Raw genomic sequence first — 21,995 nt, forward strand, 5'->3', positions numbered from 1 at the left:
GTAGGAATTATAGATGTGTCCTAATCTCCCCATAAATACTTACGTACTAGCTTTGCAAATCTTCAAAGAATGTACCAATAATTATAATTGCTAACACATAAAAGATAAGCAATCTCAGTGAGCCAATTTATTTTCAAACCTTGTGTTCTATTATACCCTGATATCTGATAGTTACTGTCATTGGGCTTGTTCCTTCCTTAGGCCTGCCTGAGAAGGACAACATTTGGTGGAACCGTTGCTTAGATTTAGGTTCAAGGCTGCTCTCACAATTCTTGGCACAGACTTAAGGTCACTGCCTCAACCCCACACTCATGCTAAAACAGATAGTCTGAGTCCTTGTTCACAGCCCAATATGTCCAAGTGTGAACAAGACTATTTATATTCTTGAAAAAATAAGGTAGTTATATGTCTGTGCAAACTATGAATTTCTGTTTTCAGGGCTGTACCAAGATCCCTGCAAACTATATAGAAATCCTTGTTGATATTCTGATTGGCATATAGCAGCTAAGAGAATATATATATCTGCAGCTCCACCAGATTACTGGGCTTTGTCACATATAACAGGGTGTTGTCCTCTCATCTCTCTGACTACCCATATAAGTATCCTTTTCTTGAGTAAATAAGCTTGTGCCATTTTGTATAAAAAATATTTGGAATCTGGTTTTTGTTTCAATTACATTCTAAGCACATTTTGAATTTGGAAAATTATATTCCAGAGTTCTTTCTAGAGGAGTGGCCATATTGTTCTGGAAGTACCTTACAGGCACTATTGATCTTGTGGCTACAGCTATGGACTGTCATTGTCTGACTCATGCTTCCAAACCATTTAATTAGATGAATTTCTTCTTTACCTGTAGAAATCATGCCTGATAATTCTAGGCATGGGGCTCTGCATTGTGTTTTAATGAATGAATTCTCAACCTGTTCTTTGGTCTTCCTCATATAATTTTTGGCACCATCACTTCTTAATGAACCTTGTTTCCTCCTCCATCCATTAACAAACAGAATGGGAATTTTACTGATCAGAAATCTTTTCCCCAGAAAAAATGACTGGGTTACCACTCTTGATTTCATGAAGAAGATAGATTTTGCAAGGTATTTAGGAAGTTGAGCAAAGCATTTTTTGTGGGTCTGTCTTTTCTGATACTTTTAAAATGACAGTGAATGTTTGTCTTGGTCTGTTTGCATAACCGAACAAAATAACCTTAATAACTAAAAGAAGGTTAAAAAAAAATACTGGGTTACACTGTCACCAGAGTTTTGTAGTTTAAAAACTTTTGAAATCATTGCCAAAATTCCTAAGGGGCTACAACACAAATATGTTAAGGTACATTTTGGTCCTTCATCTATTTTTATGGTCCACTTGCAGACAATTTAACAGCCTCATGAATCCTAATTTGGGAACAAGTGGCTTAACCACATCTATCAGTGAGTAAGGAGGCCGCAATTGGTGTTCAGCTGCACTGAGTTCAGTTAAACACCGCTGTAGCAGTTCTTAGTGACCAAAAGTCAAATTTGATCTGTGATACGAAATATTTTGGAACATTTACTGCAGAAGTCCAGGTAGGGTCCTCTTAACATCTTGTGAGTTCTCCGTTATCCTGGGATAATTTAGTCAACTTAGACAAACCATACCACACACAAATGGAAAGCCAGTTTAAATCTGGAACTGTCTTGCCACAAGAACAGGCCAGTACTGGTCCTGCTCCCAGAAACAACTTTGATCCACATGGGCCAATGCTGAATCCAACAAAATTTGTAGGATACAACATGACTCAGTGCAGAATGTTTTAAAGTAGTCATCGTAACACACTTTCCAGTTGATACCTTGACATCTTTATTTTCCAGTATTTGGCATTATCTCTAATATCCCAGTCTGTCATTACTATTGATAATACAGAGATGATTCTGCTTATAATTTGTTTGCTTTGGTTTTGAAGGTAAACTGAACTCTGGGCTGCTGGACTTCCTCCTCTTTGGCAGCTTAATTGCCGCTGTGGATCCTGTAGCTGTTCTGGCAGTGTTTGAAGAAGTCCACGTCAATGAAGTTCTGTTCATCATTGTTTTTGGAGAATCACTTCTGAATGATGCTGTAACTGTGGTAAGTAAATTATATATCCCAAAGTCACCCAAACTCTAGGGGATTTCTTCTGAAGTGCATTTTCCCCTTTAAAGAAACACTTTACTCTCTGAGTGTATCTACTCATGGGCTATTTTAGAGTAGTCATGGTGTTTTCTGTCTTGCTTACAAACACTGTATTGGGAAGATTAGATGTTGGAGCATGAAAGCGATTTGGAGCTGGTAAGTGACACAAAACACACAGTCCTGGGTTGGACACTTCAAATGAAGTTTCAGGGGTGCATATTATATTTGCCTTTGGTGTTTAAGTAGGGCTTTCATGACTTAATGAAATTAGTTCCAGGGATTTTAAGCCTTCTTTTGCTGTTATTTTTTAATGCACATACTCTTTATTTATGTTATGCCCGTAATTTATATGCATACCTCAGCCAGTGAGAGAGGATACTCTTCAAAGTGTTTATGCCTGCTCCCTCAGTTTTACTTTGATCAGATGTTTATCAAGCAGATATATAACAAAGAGTCAATTTGAAAAAAAATTGTGTGACATTTTAGAAAGTTTCTGGTTTGCTGCTTTTTTTTTTTTTTTTGCAAACATTTTTTTAATTGAGAAAGTCTTTAATAGACTTAAAAGAATCCTAGATTTCTACTGATATTTTTATTTCGATTGAAACAACTTTTCTTTTCACACAATTTTTTTTTTCCCAGAATAGAACAGTCAATAGTTTTGTAGTGCCGTGCTAGTGGTCAGGGACCAGGAAATCCTAAGGCAGAAAGATGCTATGCAACCAAGTTCTGTGCAGCTTCAGTTCACTTTTGCATCATTTCCTCTTCCTGCTTCTGCCTGTCTGCAAGGAAGGGTAAGAAATGTTCATTAGGCTCAGTGACGTAACTTTTTGTAGCCAAGGAAGCAAGGCACTGCAAAGTCACTAGCAGCAGCCTAACTGTTCACATGAGTTTGAAAATGACTGTATGGCTTCCAGAGAAACCTAATTGCCCTTGGATATCAGTATCATTAATACTTTTGGGGTATTGCCAGAAACAAATATTAAAATAAACCTCTGGTGAACTCAAGTATCAACATCCCTGGCTTTGAGAAGGAAAGGAGTTTTTTTTACTGTGAAATGAACACAAACAGTCTACAAATAAAAGAAAGTTTGATTGTTCATTGAAGAAAAAACAGAAGAGCAAGTATGATCCAGAATTAGAAAGCTCAGCCTCTGAGGAAATTTGAAACAGTGGAGTTACTACCTTGAGAAAGGAAAGACTTGAAGACAGAAAAAGTGGATGGTATAGCATTCTTTAAACATAAATATGTAAAAGACTACTGTTACAGAAAAAAAGTAACCTGTATACTGTGACTGGGTGAATACAATAAGAATTATCAAGTTTACCTGCAACAAAGAAAGCTGAGAAAGCCATAGTAAAGTTCTTCTCCACCACTGGAGGAAATAAGAGCAGATTAAATTGGCATGTGCCAAAAATGATGCTCTGTATCACACAATTTATGTATATATAAACCTCCTTAGGCACAGGTATGGATAAGGTGAATTCTTTACTTTCAGCTCTGTTACTGTTAGTCAGTTATTTTAAAAGTTTTAGCACAATTATTATATTCTCTTTTATGTTCAACTTATATATGTTCAACATATTTCAATTCAGTATCTTATTATTATCATCTTATTATTGTCTTATTAAGTATCTTATTTATCTTATACATGTGATTAAATGAATCTTTCAAAGACCTGTATTTTACAGCGAGAAGTGCTTTAGAAAACACATCTATATGTAACAATGCTTCCTATACATAGGGAACATACTGAAGTAAGAAAGGTAATGTTGTGAGGTGTTTGTTTGTCTTTTTCTAAATTTTTGTTTCTTCTTAGGCCACCGCATTTCTTTTATTTTGAGAAAATATAAAATCCGCAAAATCTTCTCCCTCCAGACAGAATTTCCCTCAGTCAAACACAATTTCAGACTTCATAATGTTGAGGCCCCTAAGGAGATTATTTTAATTGGCTCAATTCAGGAGCAATTATTAAATTAGTCTACTTTTCCTTCCAGGTGCTATACAACGTGTTTGAATCTTTTGTTGCAATAGGCGCACCGAATGTGACGGGGATTGAATGTCTCAAAGGCATAGGTGCGTAGAAGTGAATTCTGTATCACACAATTTATGTATATATGCAGTATTTTAAACAAAATATTATTATTATGCTATTGGCAACTGTTATTTTTCAGCCCTTTCCATTATTACTCATATTCACACACTTGTATGGCACAGACAAATGTCTTAAGAAAATAAGTAAATATTCCTGAGTATTTGGGAAACGTTATCACATCTCTTTTCTTCTGAGGAAACTCAAAATATCGTTTCCTTGTATTTAATAGCATTTCCTTAGTTTCAGCCTGTGCTCTCCCTGCATTCCAGGAAAGTCGAGATTGCATACGGGCGTTCTCACTCCTTTTCACTGAAAACCATCAAGTAATGTTTGCCAGTAACTATCAAGAAATTCTGCCTAAAACTTTAGTCACTATTTCCCATTCCAAGCATTACATGAAACTAAATTATCTTTTGAATAAATGTTTTAATAGTGACTTTGTCATATTCTACAATATGCTTTTTGTAAAAACATTTGTTTACAGCACATGGAAAAAAACAGTACACAGAAATGTAGTGGGGTTTGAATAAAAGTAAAATGGTGAGGCTTAACAGAAGTAGCCTTATTTTTCTAAAGAATGATACATTCACATACCAAGTGTTCAAAAGCCTTGAGCCTAGAAATGAATTTTGACATGTCCTCCAAAATTTTCTCTGATTTACTGGCCATTTGCTGTTCTCTCTCTGGAAGAGAACTAGTTCAAACCATTATATTTCTACAGTTTAAGCTGTGTTAGGTGTTTTATTTTTCAGTGTCATTCTTTGTGGTGAGCCTCGGTGGGACACTGGTTGGCATTTTCTTTGCATTCCTGCTCTCATTGGTCAGTCGTTTTACCAAACACGTGAGGATCATTGAACCTGGATTTGTGTTCATCATTTCGTACCTGTCCTACCTCACAGCAGAGATGCTTTCTCTTTCTGCTATCTTAGCGTAAGTCTCCTTTTATTACTGCCTATGAAGGGGATGAGAAGGGAATATGGTTTTTAAAAACATTGAAAGGAAAACCTAACTTATATGGGAACCACTATAGAATATGACACTCATTAAGTTTATGGTGGACAATACTATGTCCACACTGCACTAGATTATAGTGTGCAAATACTGTCATTCAGCCTTGAAAAGGAATGCAAGTTTTCCAGTATCTGCTGTGCAACATGAGAACTCCTTTGCGAAATACAGACATGATTCTTTCCTCTCTGTTACTAATAATACTTCAAACTTAACAGTTGTCCATTTCTACTGACAACTCTCCCCATAATTTGTAACTAAAGCAATATTTTTCTAGGGCACCGTGTGAATGTCACTATTGTCTGTTCTCTCGCTCAGTCTTGGCTGGCCATTAAGGTTTGCCTAAATGTTGCCTGTTTTGCCTTGAGTACCTCTGTGGTCTTTTTTCTCTTAGTATCCATCAATTCCTGGTACACCTTTCTTCTCAGTTTTGCTTGTCATGTTTGTAGATGTTTGTATTCAAGGTCTGAAAATCTTTCTGCAAACAGATCATTAGTTTAAGATAATGTCTAATGGAAACGAGATTTAAAACTTTGCATTGAAAGCAGTATGGTAATCTGAAGAGAATTAAAGTCTGTTATGTTCTAATGAAATGCTGTCTTCAGGCCTCTTGAGGTCATATCAGCATGTATGTTCGAGATATGCTTTTTACCTAGGGTAGACTCCATAAGTGCTCCTGAGTGTATCTTTTCTTAGGAATTAATGGTGGGGTTTTATCCCTTTGTGACAGACAGATGGAAATAACATTTAATGCTGCAACAGATATTTTCTGAACAATTGCTTCTTTTTCTAGGATAACCTTCTGTGGCATTTGCTGTCAGAAATACGTCAAGGCTAACATATCTGAACAGTCTTCAACAACTGTAAGATATACCATGAAAATGATGGCCAGTGGAGCAGAAACTATTATCTTCATGTTCCTGGGTATTTCAGCTGTGGATCCAGCTATCTGGACTTGGAATACAGCTTTTATTCTGTTGACTCTGGTCTTCATCTCAGTATATAGAGTTATTGGTAAGGGGGTGAACTTCCTGTTCTTTCATTGTACTGCTGTTGCAATCACATATTCTTAAGCCCTCTCCCCACAAAAATATTTGGAGTTCTAGGTTTGCTTCTTTTAAAACATTCTATTTGTTTTTGTTGAATTTATTGCTGGGTTTGGGTTAGAGTAGTGGAGTAAGCTCTACAGTAAGTTCCATCATATGCTGAAAACATAGCAGGATTTAATTTTTGATGATGTGTGAGGTTATGAGTAGCCCAGCAGTTAACATGGATCATTCAGTGGCTAACCTTTGTTGACCCAGCAAATGGTATTGGCAAAATCTCCCAGTAAAATGGACTTTGTTCTTTAACTTGCAGCCTAACAAAAGATGCGACTCCTGTCAGCCATATCTTGCCTTCAGCTCTTTCAATTTGGCACTAAAGAGATTGTCTTAAGCTAATGTTATGGTTGACTCGAGGTTTTAGACACACGATATCAGACCATACATAATTACACTGCAGGTTCTCTGGCTTAAGAAATAATTCTCAGGGACTGATGAAAATCTGAGTAAATAAGTCTGTGGCCGGTAGGGATCACCTATTGCCAATTCATGGGGTTTATATAAGTTTGCAAACATTTCAAAACACCGTGACTTGCCCAGCTACATAATTCTGATGTAGTTTTGCTAAAATCACAAAAAAGGTGTAGAATGAAGTACTTGTAGAGAGTAACACATATGGCAATTTGGTGTATGTACATACACCTGGGAGTAAGTTAAACTAGTTTATTTGTCTGTTTGTCTCTACTTATATTCAAATAGCAGGTCACGCACCTATCTAGCCGGCAGTTTTCCTAGATTCTGTGTTCTTATTCTGTCTAGAAGCTCCTGAGCTGAATGAAGTGCCTAGCTCCTTGTCCTCCTTTTCTAAACAGTCTGCAAGGATTGTTCATTTAGCTGCCTCTCAGTAACTGCTAATGTGCCTGAGGTGTTTAAAAGAGTTTTCCATGTCTTGTCTTTGACACTTTTTGTATTCCTGGAATGAGTGGTTAATAATCCTGTAATAGACGTGATCAAGTAAATAGTAAATATTCAGCAATAACAGTAAGCACCCACTAAAGTAACTGATCTTAGAAATTGACAAATTACTTAATACCTGATGATATTGGGCCTTACATAATTGCAGCTCTCATACCTTGGAGGAGTCAGATTGGTGGCATTTCCAAGGTCCACTCCAGAGGAGGCCGTTCTTACAGTGACAAGACACTCTTCTCTTGGCACAAGTTTGAAGTTCTCTAAAAAGAGAAGTATCTGTTTTGTACTGGTTAACAGCCCTGGCCTGCTGCAGTGGCACACACATGCTGTGCCAGTTGCGGGAGTGGTGAAGCTGTTTTCCCTCTCTATGCTGGGAGTTCTGGGATACATTGAGACAGCTAGAGCTTTAGATCTCCTGCAGCAGACAGCATCTCACCTGTAGGTCTGAAAACAGTGACATAACTAGACAACCTTTCATAAGTCAATGACTTAAATGTCATTTTCATTGATTTGCAAAGGGTACCACACAAACTCCCAAAATCAGTGCTGTTTCAACCTGTTTCTGTTAACTGACCCTGTGCATATCACTGGTTACAGTGCTGGAAAATCTATTCTTTCTCGACGAATTTTGAAGGTCAGCACATGGCAGAACTTTCCCTGGAGTGCCTGTGCCAGAGGGCATCACTCTCAGAAAAGCTGCTGGCTCACAGAAGCAGCTTCACCTAATTCCTTTGGCTCGATGTAATGAGAAGGCACAAAGTGGGCAACATAGTGATTGAGAGGGGGAAGTATATGGTGTAGATTGGCATAAAGGCAGTCTGGTGGCACCATTTCTGTTACACACAGTCGGGATATTGACGTTCCATAAGGTTATTTCTAGACATGCTGACATTTGCTTGTTACAGGTGTCATTATACAGACGTGGATTCTTAACCGCTACAGAACTGTCCAGTTGGAGATAATAGACCAGGTGGTGATGTCTTATGGTGGACTACGTGGAGCCGTTGCTTTTGCTCTTGTTGCACTTCTGGATAAGGACAAAGTGAAAGAGAGAAACCTGTTCGTCAGCACAACTATTATTGTTGTGTTTTTTACTGTTATTTTCCAGGTAACTTAACTTCTTAAGCACGCTTTTTTCAAGGAGAAGGAGTCCCCCAAAAGTACTGAATGCTTAAAGCAGTTCTCAGCTGAAGGTTGCATATTGATTCACTGAACCGAAAGCATAATTGAATTTGTAATTTTAGTAACAAAGATCCTATTTTATGTTTTCATATGGGACCACATGGGGCAAAACACAATTTCCTCTGTGCTAAAAATTGTTCAGTCTTAGCTGCTTGGTATTAATAGTGCCAAGTTAATATCTGATTAAACATCCTTCACCTCATGTGAATAACTATAGGGAACAGTGCTTTTAATGGGCAGATACAGTCATTAAGCCGATCTACCTGAGCCTCAGTCCTTGTTTTAAAATATAGCAGTAAGTAGTGGGACAAGAAAGTATTTAACATCCAAACAAAATAGCATTTTCTGGATGAAAACCAGTAATTTATATGAAAATATATCAATAGACACCAGCTTGCAATTTTTTCTGAAATGTGTTACAGGAAGCTTAATTGTGTTCACAAACTCCTGAAATGTGGGGAAAATACCCCATTCAATGGCATAGGAAATACTTCTACTCTTCCACTACCTTATTTTTCCTATAGATTATATATTTTTCCACTGTTGTCTTTTCAAACCTTTGTAACAGAAGCTGAGGGTACTGCATTATTTTATTTTCTAGAAGGAATAAAAATCAACTGAGAAAGTATGAGAACCACCATATAACACACAAATATGCTTTATTTCTGTTTCACTGGCTGAAGGAAAGTCTAAGAAAACTTCCAAGTATTTATTGTCATGTTTCAATCCTTAGGGACTGACTATCAAACCTTTGGTACAGTGGCTGAAAGTGAAGAAAACTGAACACAGAGAACCAAAACTGAATGAGAAACTTCATGGCAGAGTAAGATATTTTAAAAAAAACCCCATGATATCTTTTGGATTTTTAGAGCACCTTAAGAGAAAACAAAATTGTTAGTGAAAATGTATTTTTTTGGATGGGAGCGGGCTATCAAATTTCAAGAGCAAAATCCTTCAAACATTTCAAAAGTTATTTTTAAGTTGCTGTTTGGTTTGAGTCCTGTGAGAGGGTATTCATATGAAAGATCTGGTCTTTTACTTGAGAATTCAATGGGGCTGGGAGTCCTGGGGGAAGAGCACAAATGGAATATGCTTCTTTCTCTTCATCTAAAAGAAGAGAATGACTGATGAATGCTAGGGCAAAGCATGTCCAAGTAAACTTATTTTTTCCTTCTTAAAAACTGTTAATTTTTGGAAAAAGTATGAAAGCAGGTTTTGTAGCCTGCTTTCAAGAAAGATAGATAGTTCGATAGATAGATATCAAGAAAGATAGTTCGTTGCCCAGTACAGAATAATTATAAAATGAAATTGCAGATTAATGACAACAGTTTTAATTCAGTGTGAATGTTGTGTGTCCCTGGATTTCTTTACCCTTTTAGAATATTTTGAAACAAAGTCTCTTCTAATTCACTTTCACACCACATTATAAAGTTTTCATTCAGTAAAAGAACACATAAATTTTCAATATAAATATAGGTTAAAGGATGGAAGACTACATGACATTACGGAGTCATCAAGGTTGGAAGAGACCTTCAAGAACGTCTAGTCCAACCATCAATCCAGCACCACCATAGTCAGCCCTAAACCCTATCCCCAAGTGCCACATCCAGACAGCTCTTGACTTCCAGAGACAGTGACTCCACCACCTCCCTGGGCAGCTTATTCCAGAGCCTACCACTCTTTCAGTGAAAACTTTTTTTATGATTATCTAATCTGAACCTCCCCTGGCACAACTGAGGGTCATTTCTTCTTTTCCTTTCACTTGAGACATGGCAGAAGAGAGTGACCCCCACTTTACTCCTTCCAGGTAGTCATAGAGAGTGATAAGGTCTCCCCTGAGCCTCCTTTTCTTCAGGCTTAACAACCTCAGCTCCCCCACCTGCTCCTCACAGGACTTGTGTCCCAGACCCTTTGCCAGCTTCATTGCCCTTTTCTGGACATGCTCCAGCACCTCAATGTCCTTTCTGAAGTGAGGGGCCCAGAACTGGACACAGGACTAGAGAAAAGGCATCACCAGCGCCAAATATCAGCCAAGTTGTTCCAAACCTAGCATCTGCATATTCTGCAGTAATCATTCAGAGTGAAATGTTAATAACCATCCACAGAAAAAGGCCAAACTGTACCTGCAGTTGCCTTGGTTTGAATCAAGAATTATAAGCTTCCAGATTTCCATCAGCCATCTAGTATACTCAGTATGAAATTTTGCCCTGGATATTAAAAGAATGGTGCCTACTTTTACTCTGAGGGGAGTATGAACTCCTGAAACATCTAAAAAGAATCACTGGGGAAATTGTTCAACTGAAATAATCACCTACACTAATAGTGGCAGATGTGCTTCATAGGGCAGAAATGGATGGTAAAATGAGTCCCTAAAACGTTTTAAAATTGAATGTTAAAATGGAAGTTTATAGTACCTTCTCCTTGAGACACTTGTAATTCAAGACTTAGTGAATTTATAAAGAACTGGTTAGAAAGTTCAGGACCTTTGAAGAAAAGCTTATAGTAGCTGGTACTTCTGTAAATGGGAAAAAAAATTTTTTAACAGCCATAAAATTATTCTGCATAGTTACCTGGTCTAACTTGAAATAAATTGAGCTATTTTCTAATTATGCTTTTTTATTTCTGTAAAGATATTAATTCCACTCTCACTTTCCTAGGCCTTTGATCATATTCTTTCTGCTATAGAGGACATTTCTGGACAAATAGGGCATCATTATCTGAGAGACAAGTAAGTAGTAACTAATTTGTAATCTCTAAATACTGCTAGGAAATATTATCTGTACATTGTAACTTTTTAAGCCTGTGACCTTAGGGAAAGCAAGGATGTTAAATGTAGTTTAAGAGGTTACATACTGAAAATACTGGAAATACAGCAAATGTCAAAGCAGTGTATTTTTGCCCCCTTACACAACTAGAATCTTTACTTTCTCTCCCACAGTTCAGATTATTCCTTTGCAGGTGCCTCAGTTCACATACAGGGGTGTTCTCCCAAGATTAGAGAATTGACTATTTGCACAAGTTTTCACCTAGAACATTAATGTTGGTTTTTCTTTGTAATACTACATTTCATGAACACTATTTATGTGTGGAGGCACTGAAAAACCTCACGTACAAATATGCTAGCTGTTTATCCTATTTCTACAAGGATGTGTTCAACAACTCTCAAAGTGATGGCAGAGGGTGCTTTGAAATTACTCTGACAGTTTCAGCCTGTTAGCCTGAAACCAATAATGAACCTTCCCCTCTGTTTGTAGTTGATTCATCTTGAGAGAAGCAGAATTACTCAGTTGAAAGATACACCATTTCCTTTAAAGTACATGTGAAGAGTTACCCCTGTGATGGGCACACTTCCATACCTAGATGAATAAATGGGGAAAAAAGGACATTAAATCTGGACATCCTTAAGAGTGTTCTTTGAAGTTAGGCCATTCTCTCCCTGGAGTTAGGTCATTTCATAGGTGCAGACAGTCACAGTTTTGACCTGCTAACCTCTTGCTGGCTCAACATGCCAATTCCAATCCAAAAGTCATGTGGTTGTGTTAGCTTTCTGCAGAGCACTCCCCTAACACTTTCTTAGAAGCTGAGTCTATTAGCTTAAGTTTAGCATTATACTCATGCAATACAATACAACTCCTAGGCTGGAGCTAGCTCGTACTGGAGCTCAAGTAGAATTCCTCACCTGCATCCAGTTATAGAGACAACCTACTTCCTTTCCTTTTGCTCTTCATTCATTTATGCAGTGAAGAATTTTCCTGAGGCACTCCACACAGAACATCTTCTTTCTTTTGGTCTAAGTTTGTAGTTTAATTTTGGGGAATAAAATTGAGTAGGCTATATATAATACAGGTGAATACATCTCGTGTTTTGATATATTGCCTCAAAGATGAAACTATATTTTTAAAGTGGCAGATTAGTGTGTGACTTCTTGCATGTCAGACAGTAATCCCCTTGAGTAAGAACAGAAGGAGTAGCTTACTGTAGATTCATGGTTGAGTGTGTGGTTTGATGACTAATGTATTTTGAATGAGACCATCTTAAGCCTGCTGTTTGGACTCTATGTACATGAAAGTGCTGCTTCCATAAGGAAATGGCAGCCCCTAGCATCCTCACTGATGGGTTGAGATGTGGCAGCCTGAATTACAGCCTGCTGGTCAGCTGTTCTGGCTAGAGAAGACGAATAGTGATCAATTATGTGAATAATATTTAATACAGAAGGGTTTAAGCAATTTGAATCAAAAGTTGTAAACTCAAAATGGCCATTGGGCAAGATGGATAAAGTCACTCTGAGCAATAGTCTCCAGAGCTGCCTCATGCCCTTCAGATGAAGTGTCGAGGAAGTTAGAAGAAAGTACAACAGCCTTTATCTTCTGAACCCTAAACGTGACAGGGCAGATACCCTACTATCAGACAATCTTGGAAGTGTAATTCATTGAAAATACACATGGCTACTAACCCTCAGAGCAGAGAACATCAGTGGCATGAATAAGGCCCTCTCGTAGAACTTCTGGAAGGGCACCGCTACTCTGAACTCATTTTCTGGTCTGGCTCCTACAATAGAGCTGGGGAAAAGAAGATCACTTTCCCAAGGAGGGACAAAAATTAAATATAATCAGAAGTGGAAAAAAAAGGTAGCATGATCTCCCAAAGTATAAAATGTGTGGCTGACTCTGAAATGGGATACTGTAATCATAGCACTCTTGCAGTAGTGTTGGGTAAGTGAACCGATTAAATGCTTTGTGACAGCTGTGTAAGTCTGTACCAGGCTTTTCCTTAACTTTCTTTATGCTAATCGAAAAGCTTCAAGACACAAATCCCTTGCATTCCTCTGTTCACCATCTTTTTCAAAGTGTTTAGCTCAAAAAATATCATTTATGCTAAATTAAAAATGCTTTGAAGCTAAAATTGCTTGTTGCCATTAACACAGTTTGTTTAAATTATCAGGTGGTCCAATTTTGATAGGAAATTCCTCAGAAAAATACTGATGAGAAGGTCTGCCCAAAAATCAAGAGACCAAATCCTTAATGTTTTCCATGAGCTCAACTTGAAGGATGCAATTAGCTATGTTGCTGAGGTACTTATGAACACTTGTTGACATATTATAGCATCATTTGGAATTTGATTTTTTAAAATTTATAATATAACCTAAAGTTGATATATTGCAGGAGATGCCTATAGGAAAACTACTTCCATCTCTGCTCTGCTTTTTTTTTTTTTTAAATGTGTTTTGAGTGTCAGTATTGCCTGTTTGAGAACTACTCTCAGTATTGTGCCTGATTGCCAAATACTAGCATATTGTACTTAATGTCAGTGTACATTTCTGTTGGATTTTACTGAAGATCTTTGCTTCTATATTCATTACATGAAAAGGATACTGGAATTCTGGAGGGACGCTGTCTTTCTAAATGTGTCAACAGAGTCTGGCTCCTGCAGGGTAGTGGTTCTATGTGATGATGAAACTGATTTGAGGAAGCTCTCTTCCAAAGGATGTGCATATGTGGCCAAAGTATGGGACTGCTAATCTCAGTCTGCCAGATCATTGGAACACACACACACACAAAAAAAAAAAAAGGGAATGTAACTTTAATTCAATGGAATCATAACCCCCACAATTCAATAATTAGGGTTAAATATACTACAAATATCAAATGCAATTAAAGAATTGTAAAGTTAGGGAAACATCAGACTTGCAACAGGAGAAATTTTGAAAGGAGAAGGGAAGAAAGTTTCTGACTTTCTGCAGGAGTACCATTCCCAGACCAGAGTAGTGTTGCCACATTCTATAAGAATTCCTAATTTTTTCAGTAGGAAACTAGTCACCTTAGTTCAAACGGCCACAAATGTGCAGTATTGATACAGTGTAAAGAATAGATTTAAATGGAATAATTTTAGAAGTGATCTTTGAAATTATAATCTATCCATGCCCATAATCTTGAGTTGAACTAATCTTCACAGGTGATATATCAGTTAATTTCTTTAATTTAAATAAAAAACTATTACTATGATTTATACTACTACTACTACTACTACTACTACTACTACTACTGGTAAGATTTTTTTTCTTTTTTTGAAAATGAGCTACAGCCAGGCAGTCTTCTTCCAAGAAAACATAAAATTTTGGAGATTGAATTCAGAAACAAGATGAAATTCAGAAATTATGTTAGTATGAAAGATGGAGAATAGTTCACAAGACAAACAAATTCTTCCTTTTGAGATTTTTTTAAATTATCCATTTGGTTTTCAGACCATCTGAGCTCAAGAACTAATTTTCTTTCTTGTGATACTTTCTGGGTCACACCTCAGAGGAAGAAAGTTGGATAATGACTTTGATGCGGATGACCATGAAACTCATGTTCAGATTCATTGCTGAATCTGTTCAGTAGATTTGTTACAGTGTTTCTTCTCTTTAACAGATGCAAAGGGCTTTATAGATCACTAACACATGCAGATTTAGGATCAGAATTTTTATCCAACAGTATCTTTGATCCCATATAGTAAAGACAGATTACGTTAGATTATTAATTTTTTAGGAGATGAAACACAAGGGAACTGCCTTTTGTTACCTTAGTCCAAATGCTATTTGTGTATATTGTTTCTTGCAGATAAATTCTATTGTGCAGATGTGTACTGATCTGATAATAATAGACAAAGAAATTGAAAATCTCCAAGTTCTACAGAAGTTTTGTAACATATTTTCTTCCAGCAGAAATTAATTATGAGTTGTGAATCCTAAAGTCATTTCACCATTCTCACTTTAATATTTGGTTCAGTGACACACTGCTTTAACAACTTTTTCTTCACTTCTCAAATATATCTTTGAACTAAATAGCTATGAATTACAAGCTGACATTGAAATTGAAGATATTTCTTCCAGGACAAGTAAAGACCTGCCTCTCCCAGCTACTCACTCTCTTCTTACTTGCAAGAAACTGAGGAGTTTAAAAATGATTTTATATCTTTTTCTTTGTTCAGCTCTGCTGTTATGCTGAATCTGTACAATAAATAGGAGTTGAGAGAGTTCAGTCTCAATCTAAGTGAAATCTTTACAGTTCAGAAGGGAGAACCTCAGCCAAGAAAAATGAAAATAATCCAGAGCAACTGAACAGAAGTGACTTAAAATACTCATGGTTCATAACTTGTTCTGGCTAAAATTCCTTCACTGATGATATGGTATGATGTATGTATAAAACATTCAACTTGATTTGAAAAGAAAGTCAGGTTCACTTAAGAAAATGGATTGGGATGATGTTCTTCCAGAATTCAATTTTATTAATCTCAAATTTTCTGCCTGCAGAGGCCAGAGTATATTTCTTAAGCCCATTGGTAGCCCACATACTGTGATACATATGTGGGCTACCACAGCAAAAGAAAGCATTTATTTGGTTTGTTCCACGAATATGAAAATGTAAAGGGAACACAGTACAGTTAAAGTTGGAGAAATGTAGATAAAATCTCTGTTCTGCAAGGGAGATTATTTTCTTGATTATTACTGTTTTAAATGTAGACACCTGCTATGTGATTTCTCTCTGCTGTGATTCAAAACCATAGATGGTTTCAGCCTGTGTAACCACAATGTCACTCAACAGACACTTTTTAGCTAAACAGGAGATTACTTGTGTAAGGAAAACTATGAAGACGTAAAACTGAGTTTTTCCAGCAGTTCACTTCTGTGACACTAGTTTTAGAATGGAAAGAAAATCTCACCTCTTCAAATCTCACCTCTTCAATATCTCATCTTGCCATGCTACAACCTCTTTCTAATAGTCTTGTAGACTTCTATCACCACTTAATATTTGCTGCTTCCAGTCTGGTAGAGAACAGAAAACTTAGTGTTGTGTCTGAAAATGCTTCTGATAGTGTAGTGATGTGTTGATACATGAACATCTGTATGTATATCCCTATGGACTTGGCTTGCAACATTGTACAAAGTAAAATTGCAAATCTATTGAGGCACAAGAAATCATTCACCTTTTCAAAATCAATTTATAAGACTGCAATAGGTTTTCTTGTTGCTTTGTTTGTTGGGATAATGACACTCAACGTAAAGAAACCATAAAACCAAAAAATGGTTTTTATCTGTTACAACTCCTCCAATGCTTCTTGTTCCATTTGCATAAATACAGTCTCACAAATTACCTGTATTCTGATACACATTTTGCCCTAGGTGTTTACAGCTGTAATATGTCTTGTTTCTTTCCATGACCAGGGAGAACGTAGAGGTTCACTGGCATTTATTCGTTCTCCAAGTACAGACAACATGGTAAATGTGGATTTCAGCACTCCACTCCCGGGCACTGTGGAAAGCTCTGTCTCCTATTTACTGTAAGTAATGTGGACTGACGGGGTGGTATATGAGAGGAAATCGAAACACTGCTAAAAAACTGAAAAATGCAAATTACAGGGGCTTCAGTCACTATTTTTTGAACTTTAATTAATAGTTTCTCCCACAGAAAATGGGTATATATGGATTTATATAGTTGTATTTTACACACAATTTTTTTCAGTAAAGGCTGGTAAGATGAAGCAGACATCCACATTAGAGTTGTTTCATCTGCCTTTGGTTCACCCACTATTATATATAGGGCTAGATGCTATTTCTGTGTCTGCTCCAGAAAAAGTAAGGAGAGAGGCAAGGAAAATAATTGCCCCTTCTTTTACTTTTTGATGAATCTGTCACTGAACAGACCATGTGTCATGTAAACTGTGACATTAATTAATACTACATCCCCTGGAAAGACAAAAACCAATAATCTTTTCACATTTCCCATAAGGCATTTGCTCACTCATTGTCATTTAGCCAGTTCTTAGTCTTCCTTTTTTTTCTTTTTAAACTTCATCTTCTCTTCTCCATTTCATTCCTTGTCTTCCTGGTTTTTTTTCCTTCCTCTTCAGCAATCACTGATTTTAAAAACCACTGCTTGTGTTTTTCTTCAGGAGAGAAAAAGCTGGACCGGTTTGCCTTGACATGCAAGCTTTAGAGCAGAGGAGGAAAAGTATCCGGGACACAGAAGATACCCTCGCTCATCACACCCTACAACAGTACCTGTATAAGCCCAGGCAGGAGGTGAGTGCAAAAGGCTAGCATTAGACTGTTTTCCAGTCTAAAACTAGGAGGAAATAGGAACCAAAGCTTGCGAGTGAAACTCAGAAGGAGAGAACTCACTGCAAAATCCACACACTTGAGGAAGACAGGCTCTTTGTGTGATTTCTCATTTAAAAACATGCCTTTTTAGAAGAACTAGTACCTTTGAAATCACTGGGGCCAGTGGAATGCAGAACTGTGTCCAGCAAAGGTTCTGATCAGGATTAAATGAACTGAAGTGATTGACACACATATAGGGAGAGGCTTACTTTGAATAACAGTCCACTCTTACTCACTTAAAATTCCTGGACTTGTTTAATGAAGAAGAAAAAAAATAGGAGTTTCATTAATGCCTTCAGAGTAGTCTTTAGTTCATTCTTTCTTATGGAGTTGTTTACATTTTCATGACACTAATTGAATGCATTGATTCAGGGCTTTCATTTGTATTTCTAAATAAATGAATATTGTCTTCCCTTCCTGGCCACAGCACAAACACCTGTACAGTCGACATGAGATCATGCACAGTGAAGATGACAAACAAGACAAGGAGATTTTCCATAGGACAATGAGGAAACGCTTAGAATCTTTCAAGAGTACCAAACTAGGAATAAACCATTCCAAGAAGCTCAATAAAATCCACAAACGAGACCGGGGCCAAAAAAGGGTAAAATACTTTCACAAGGAGCCAGATGTAGCCACCTATTATGCAAACTTATGGGTGGGAAGGGCAGGGAGGACTCTGAAGGGTCCTATGATCCTGCATTTATCTCTATCCTATAAAACTTCATGAACTTAGAGGACCTAAGCAAGAAGAGATTAAACTAGGAGGTAACTCAAGGGGCTTCTTCTCACATTCTGCACTTCTCTATGCTTTGGGACTCTTCTTCTGGGTGAGAGACTTCTGATCACTCGAAAAACAACAGACCCTGAACCATGCTACAATGCTCTGGGGAGATTTTGTAGGATAGAGGTAGCAGGGTAGCTCTACAGCATGGAGCATTCAACCAAATTTGTATGAAACTAAGAGGGAACACACAGCATAAAAAGAGCCAAAATTTCTTTTTTTTCACCCTGTACACACTACAAGTGTAGGTGGGAAACTAGTGGCATCCATATTGAGTCTCAAGCAAAGATTACAATGGATTTCAGGGTTATTCTGCTGGACTCATCATTTTAAAGGGTGTCACTGCCATTGCTATCTGATGACATTAGCATTTTTGGTCACTTTTTGCTTTCTTTTCAGAGAAACAGCAGTGTCATACCAAATGGAAACATTCCTTCAGAAAATCCAGTACAAGATTTTACTTTGAAGGAAAAAGGTAAAAAGACTCTTAGACCGTTTTCATTAACCGAATTTTACCAGCTACATTGCCAGTAAAGTATCACTAAAAGATTTTGTGATATGCAACAGCAAATCTGATAGTAAAAAGGTACTTTACTTCTAGTCATAGTTCAGAACTCAGAGTGGTGATCTGCTTCATGCTTAAGTGCAGTGTTTAGAAGTTGTTTTTTTAGGAATCTGGATGAAAAACAAAATTTTAATTGGCTTTTTTGCTCACATTTTTAAAATAAATTTAAATTCTGTGAACAAAACAATGCAGTGGCTACAATATAAATGAACTTTCAGTTTCTGTTTGGATAAGATACACGGAGCTGCTAACTTTTTTTCATAATGGCAGGATATAGCTACCTAGAACACCAGCCATATAAAATTCAGTAGGTGAGATGACATTCTTATCTGAGTTAAAGTCCACTGTTTTCGAAGGGTCTGAATCAGAGGTGAGGCTAAGCAAGCATGATATAACTCAAGGAGGGCATAGCTTTGGAAGGAAGCCATAGTCAGGTCAGTTCTAGCACCGCTTCACCCTTCATGAACGGATCTATCACATGGGTTAGGCTTGGAAGTATAATTGGAAGTTGATCAGCCTAGGGACTACCCCTAGCAAAAGTTGGTTTTGCATATAAAGCTCCTAATTCTTTCTTGTCTTAGCCATTTTTTGGCATTGATGTCAGGCGTGCAAGATGTGATGGGTGCTAAGATGTTTGTTATACAATTATAAAATAATACATGTCGCTTCAAAACTGAAATGTGGTTAAATGCCACTGAACTAACTTTGATTTATGTTTATGCCTGCAACTCCTTGACCTCAAAGACACCTCAAATAAAATAGAGAGGGATTTATCTTTTCGCAGTAGCTCCAAGCAAACATATTTTTCCTTATGTATCTTCCTTGAATCATTTACCGTTATTTTTGTTTGACTGAGAGGGACAGTACAGGCTGGCTCCCCAAGTGTAAGATTCTAGAACTACTTTGCATGGGAAGAGCTTTCCAAATACTTATTAGTAGGTCATTCAATATTGTCTTATTAAAGAACTCTGCATAGAGATGTTATCATCTACTTAAAATCAAAAAAGTTTAATTGGAAGACAGTCTTCCAATTAAAAGTGGTTTAGCAGCTATTGCAAAACTTATTCTACTGCAGTAAAAGCAGCAATGACCTCATTAAGTTTGAAATTAGTCATGACTAATGCTGACCTGTGTCAAGTGATGAAAATCCTTGTTAAAGATATATTTTTGATAACCATGCCAGGATCAAACCAGCATGTAATAGCATTTTCTATTAGAACTGATACAAATCTCTAATCAAATTGCACTTCCTTTTTTTTAATTTTCTTTTTTCCCCTCCAGATTTGGAGTTTTCTGAATCAGAAGAAAATAATGATTATGAGACTTTGCATCTAGGCAAAGGAGTTGATTTCCTGGCTAATGTGACGAAACAAAATTTCACAGATACTCCTGCTGGTAAAAATATTTATTACCTACAAAGGTTTTTTTTTCCCCTCAAATATTGCAAAATCTACTAGAAATGCTGATGAGTTAGCCTGGGGTTTTTGTTTGTTTGATTGAGTGATTTTATGTGTTCTATCTGAAAATACGTTTGCTTAATATTAATGTTAACATAAAGATTTTTGGATATCTGGAGGTATGGAGAGCATCACATTTGAAACTGATAGAAGTTGTGAACATGACTACCTAAACCAGTTTTAAAGCCACTAAGCATTTTTAGCAACAGAAAATGTTATTTTAGAACTGTCTTATCTCAGAAGACCAGTCAACACTAGTCCTTCGGAATTGTTTTTCACTTGCACTGGAACTTCATTGTGATAAATTTTGTTCTTCTTTTTTCAGGCAAGATCTCTCCTTTTATATTGACACCCCCTTCAGATCCTTACAGGCTTATAAAAGTCACTGAAAAGGGCAGATTTACAGCATTTCTGGAGCACTCAATGCCCTTGATTTCCAGCCCTGAAAGGCTCCAAAATTTTAGATTGGAAGCTTATAACTATATATAACAGAAAGCACATCATACCATTTATGGAGTTATAAAATTTAGTATTTCTCTTCAGCACTTCTATGTTTAAATTTTTCAGCATGCCACTGTATGCTTCATGTGTAACTTGAGGCCTACAGCGAAGAAATACGTCTGTACTCTTGAGGCAGACACCCTGAAATGCATTTTACACGTGACACTGTTTCATGACAAATTCTATGTCTGAGTATGTATAAAGACACCCAGAAATAAGTGGATGGCAAGATGCAAAATATTTATGTAAAAGCTCATCAAACTTGATAACTGTATGAACAGGCTCCTGTATCTTACTTTTGACTATCTTGTGGCCTGCCATAGCTACCTCAAACTCATCTGTTTATGGAATGGTGAAGGTTTTTTTTCATTTTTTTCCCATCTCTTATTTCTTTTTTATGGATTTGATTTGAATTTTCTGCAGTGATTTCATGTTTTGCTTTTTTTTTTGCTTAACATTTATGGACTGATTACTTCTTTTATTCATTTTATTTTTTGTCTCCAGATATCCCTAACATAATTGCATGTTCCATGTGAACTCCAATTTTTCTCTTTAATTGAAATCCAATATATATCTAGCAATAACCAAGGTATACGTGTGTGTAATGGTCTGTGTATTGACTTAGTCACATCCATACCGGCGTGTATCTGCCCATTTTTTCCACCAACAGCCCTTCTCCTTCTCTTGCTGTATTATCAAGAAATTATTTTGATTACTTTTATTTGTCACTCATAATTTTTTTTTTTTAGGAATTGATAACCCAGTATTTTCAGCTGATGATGACCAAAGCATCTACATGAAGTTCTCACCATGGTTATCTAGTGAAGATACTGTAGTACCATCTCAAAGGGCCCGAGTGCAGCTCCCATATTCTCCAAACAACTTCAGACGGCTCACTCCAATCCGGCTCAGCAATAAATCAACAGATTCCTTCCTGCTAGCAGATGGCCCAGAGGACCGACCCAGATCTTTTCTCCCAGAATCAACACATATGTAATATTTTAAAAGATATTATCACCTTTATTTTTTAACCAGACTTCTTATCAATCCTGAGAAGTAAACTTATTTTTCTGTTTTTTCTTCTTTCAGAACTTCTCTTCCCTTC

The 21,995-nt window shown here is 36.9% G+C and overlaps 1 protein-coding gene across 2 annotated transcripts in view; it reads left to right on the forward strand.

Annotated features, from left to right (window-relative positions):
• Nucleotides 1–21,995, forward strand: part of SLC9A3 (solute carrier family 9 member A3) — a 54,344-nt gene that overhangs the window by 30,061 nt on the left and 2,288 nt on the right. Inside the window, exons 3-16 of one of the 2 annotated variants that reach the window (XM_032102349.1) lie at nucleotides 1,941–2,101; nucleotides 4,142–4,220; nucleotides 4,992–5,169; nucleotides 6,041–6,261; nucleotides 8,168–8,370; nucleotides 9,178–9,267; nucleotides 11,102–11,172; nucleotides 13,386–13,515; nucleotides 16,648–16,763; nucleotides 17,376–17,505; nucleotides 18,011–18,187; nucleotides 18,767–18,842; nucleotides 20,214–20,327; nucleotides 21,640–21,883. In XM_032102349.1, the coding sequence (XP_031958240.1) occupies nucleotides 1,941–2,101; nucleotides 4,142–4,220; nucleotides 4,992–5,169; nucleotides 6,041–6,261; nucleotides 8,168–8,370; nucleotides 9,178–9,267; nucleotides 11,102–11,172; nucleotides 13,386–13,515; nucleotides 16,648–16,763; nucleotides 17,376–17,505; nucleotides 18,011–18,187; nucleotides 18,767–18,842; nucleotides 20,214–20,327; nucleotides 21,640–21,883 (1,990 nt within the window). Of the gene's footprint in view, nucleotides 1–1,940; nucleotides 2,102–4,141; nucleotides 4,221–4,991; nucleotides 5,170–6,040; nucleotides 6,262–8,167; nucleotides 8,371–9,177; nucleotides 9,268–11,101; nucleotides 11,173–13,385; nucleotides 13,516–16,647; nucleotides 16,764–17,375; nucleotides 17,506–18,010; nucleotides 18,188–18,766; nucleotides 18,843–20,213; nucleotides 20,328–21,639; nucleotides 21,888–21,995 lie in introns of those variants that run through there. The other variant, XM_032102339.1, reaches the window with a different exon arrangement.

This window comes from Corvus moneduloides, chromosome 1, assembly GCF_009650955.1.
Source record: "Corvus moneduloides isolate bCorMon1 chromosome 1, bCorMon1.pri, whole genome shotgun sequence".
Taxonomy (NCBI): Eukaryota; Metazoa; Chordata; class Aves; order Passeriformes; family Corvidae; genus Corvus; species Corvus moneduloides.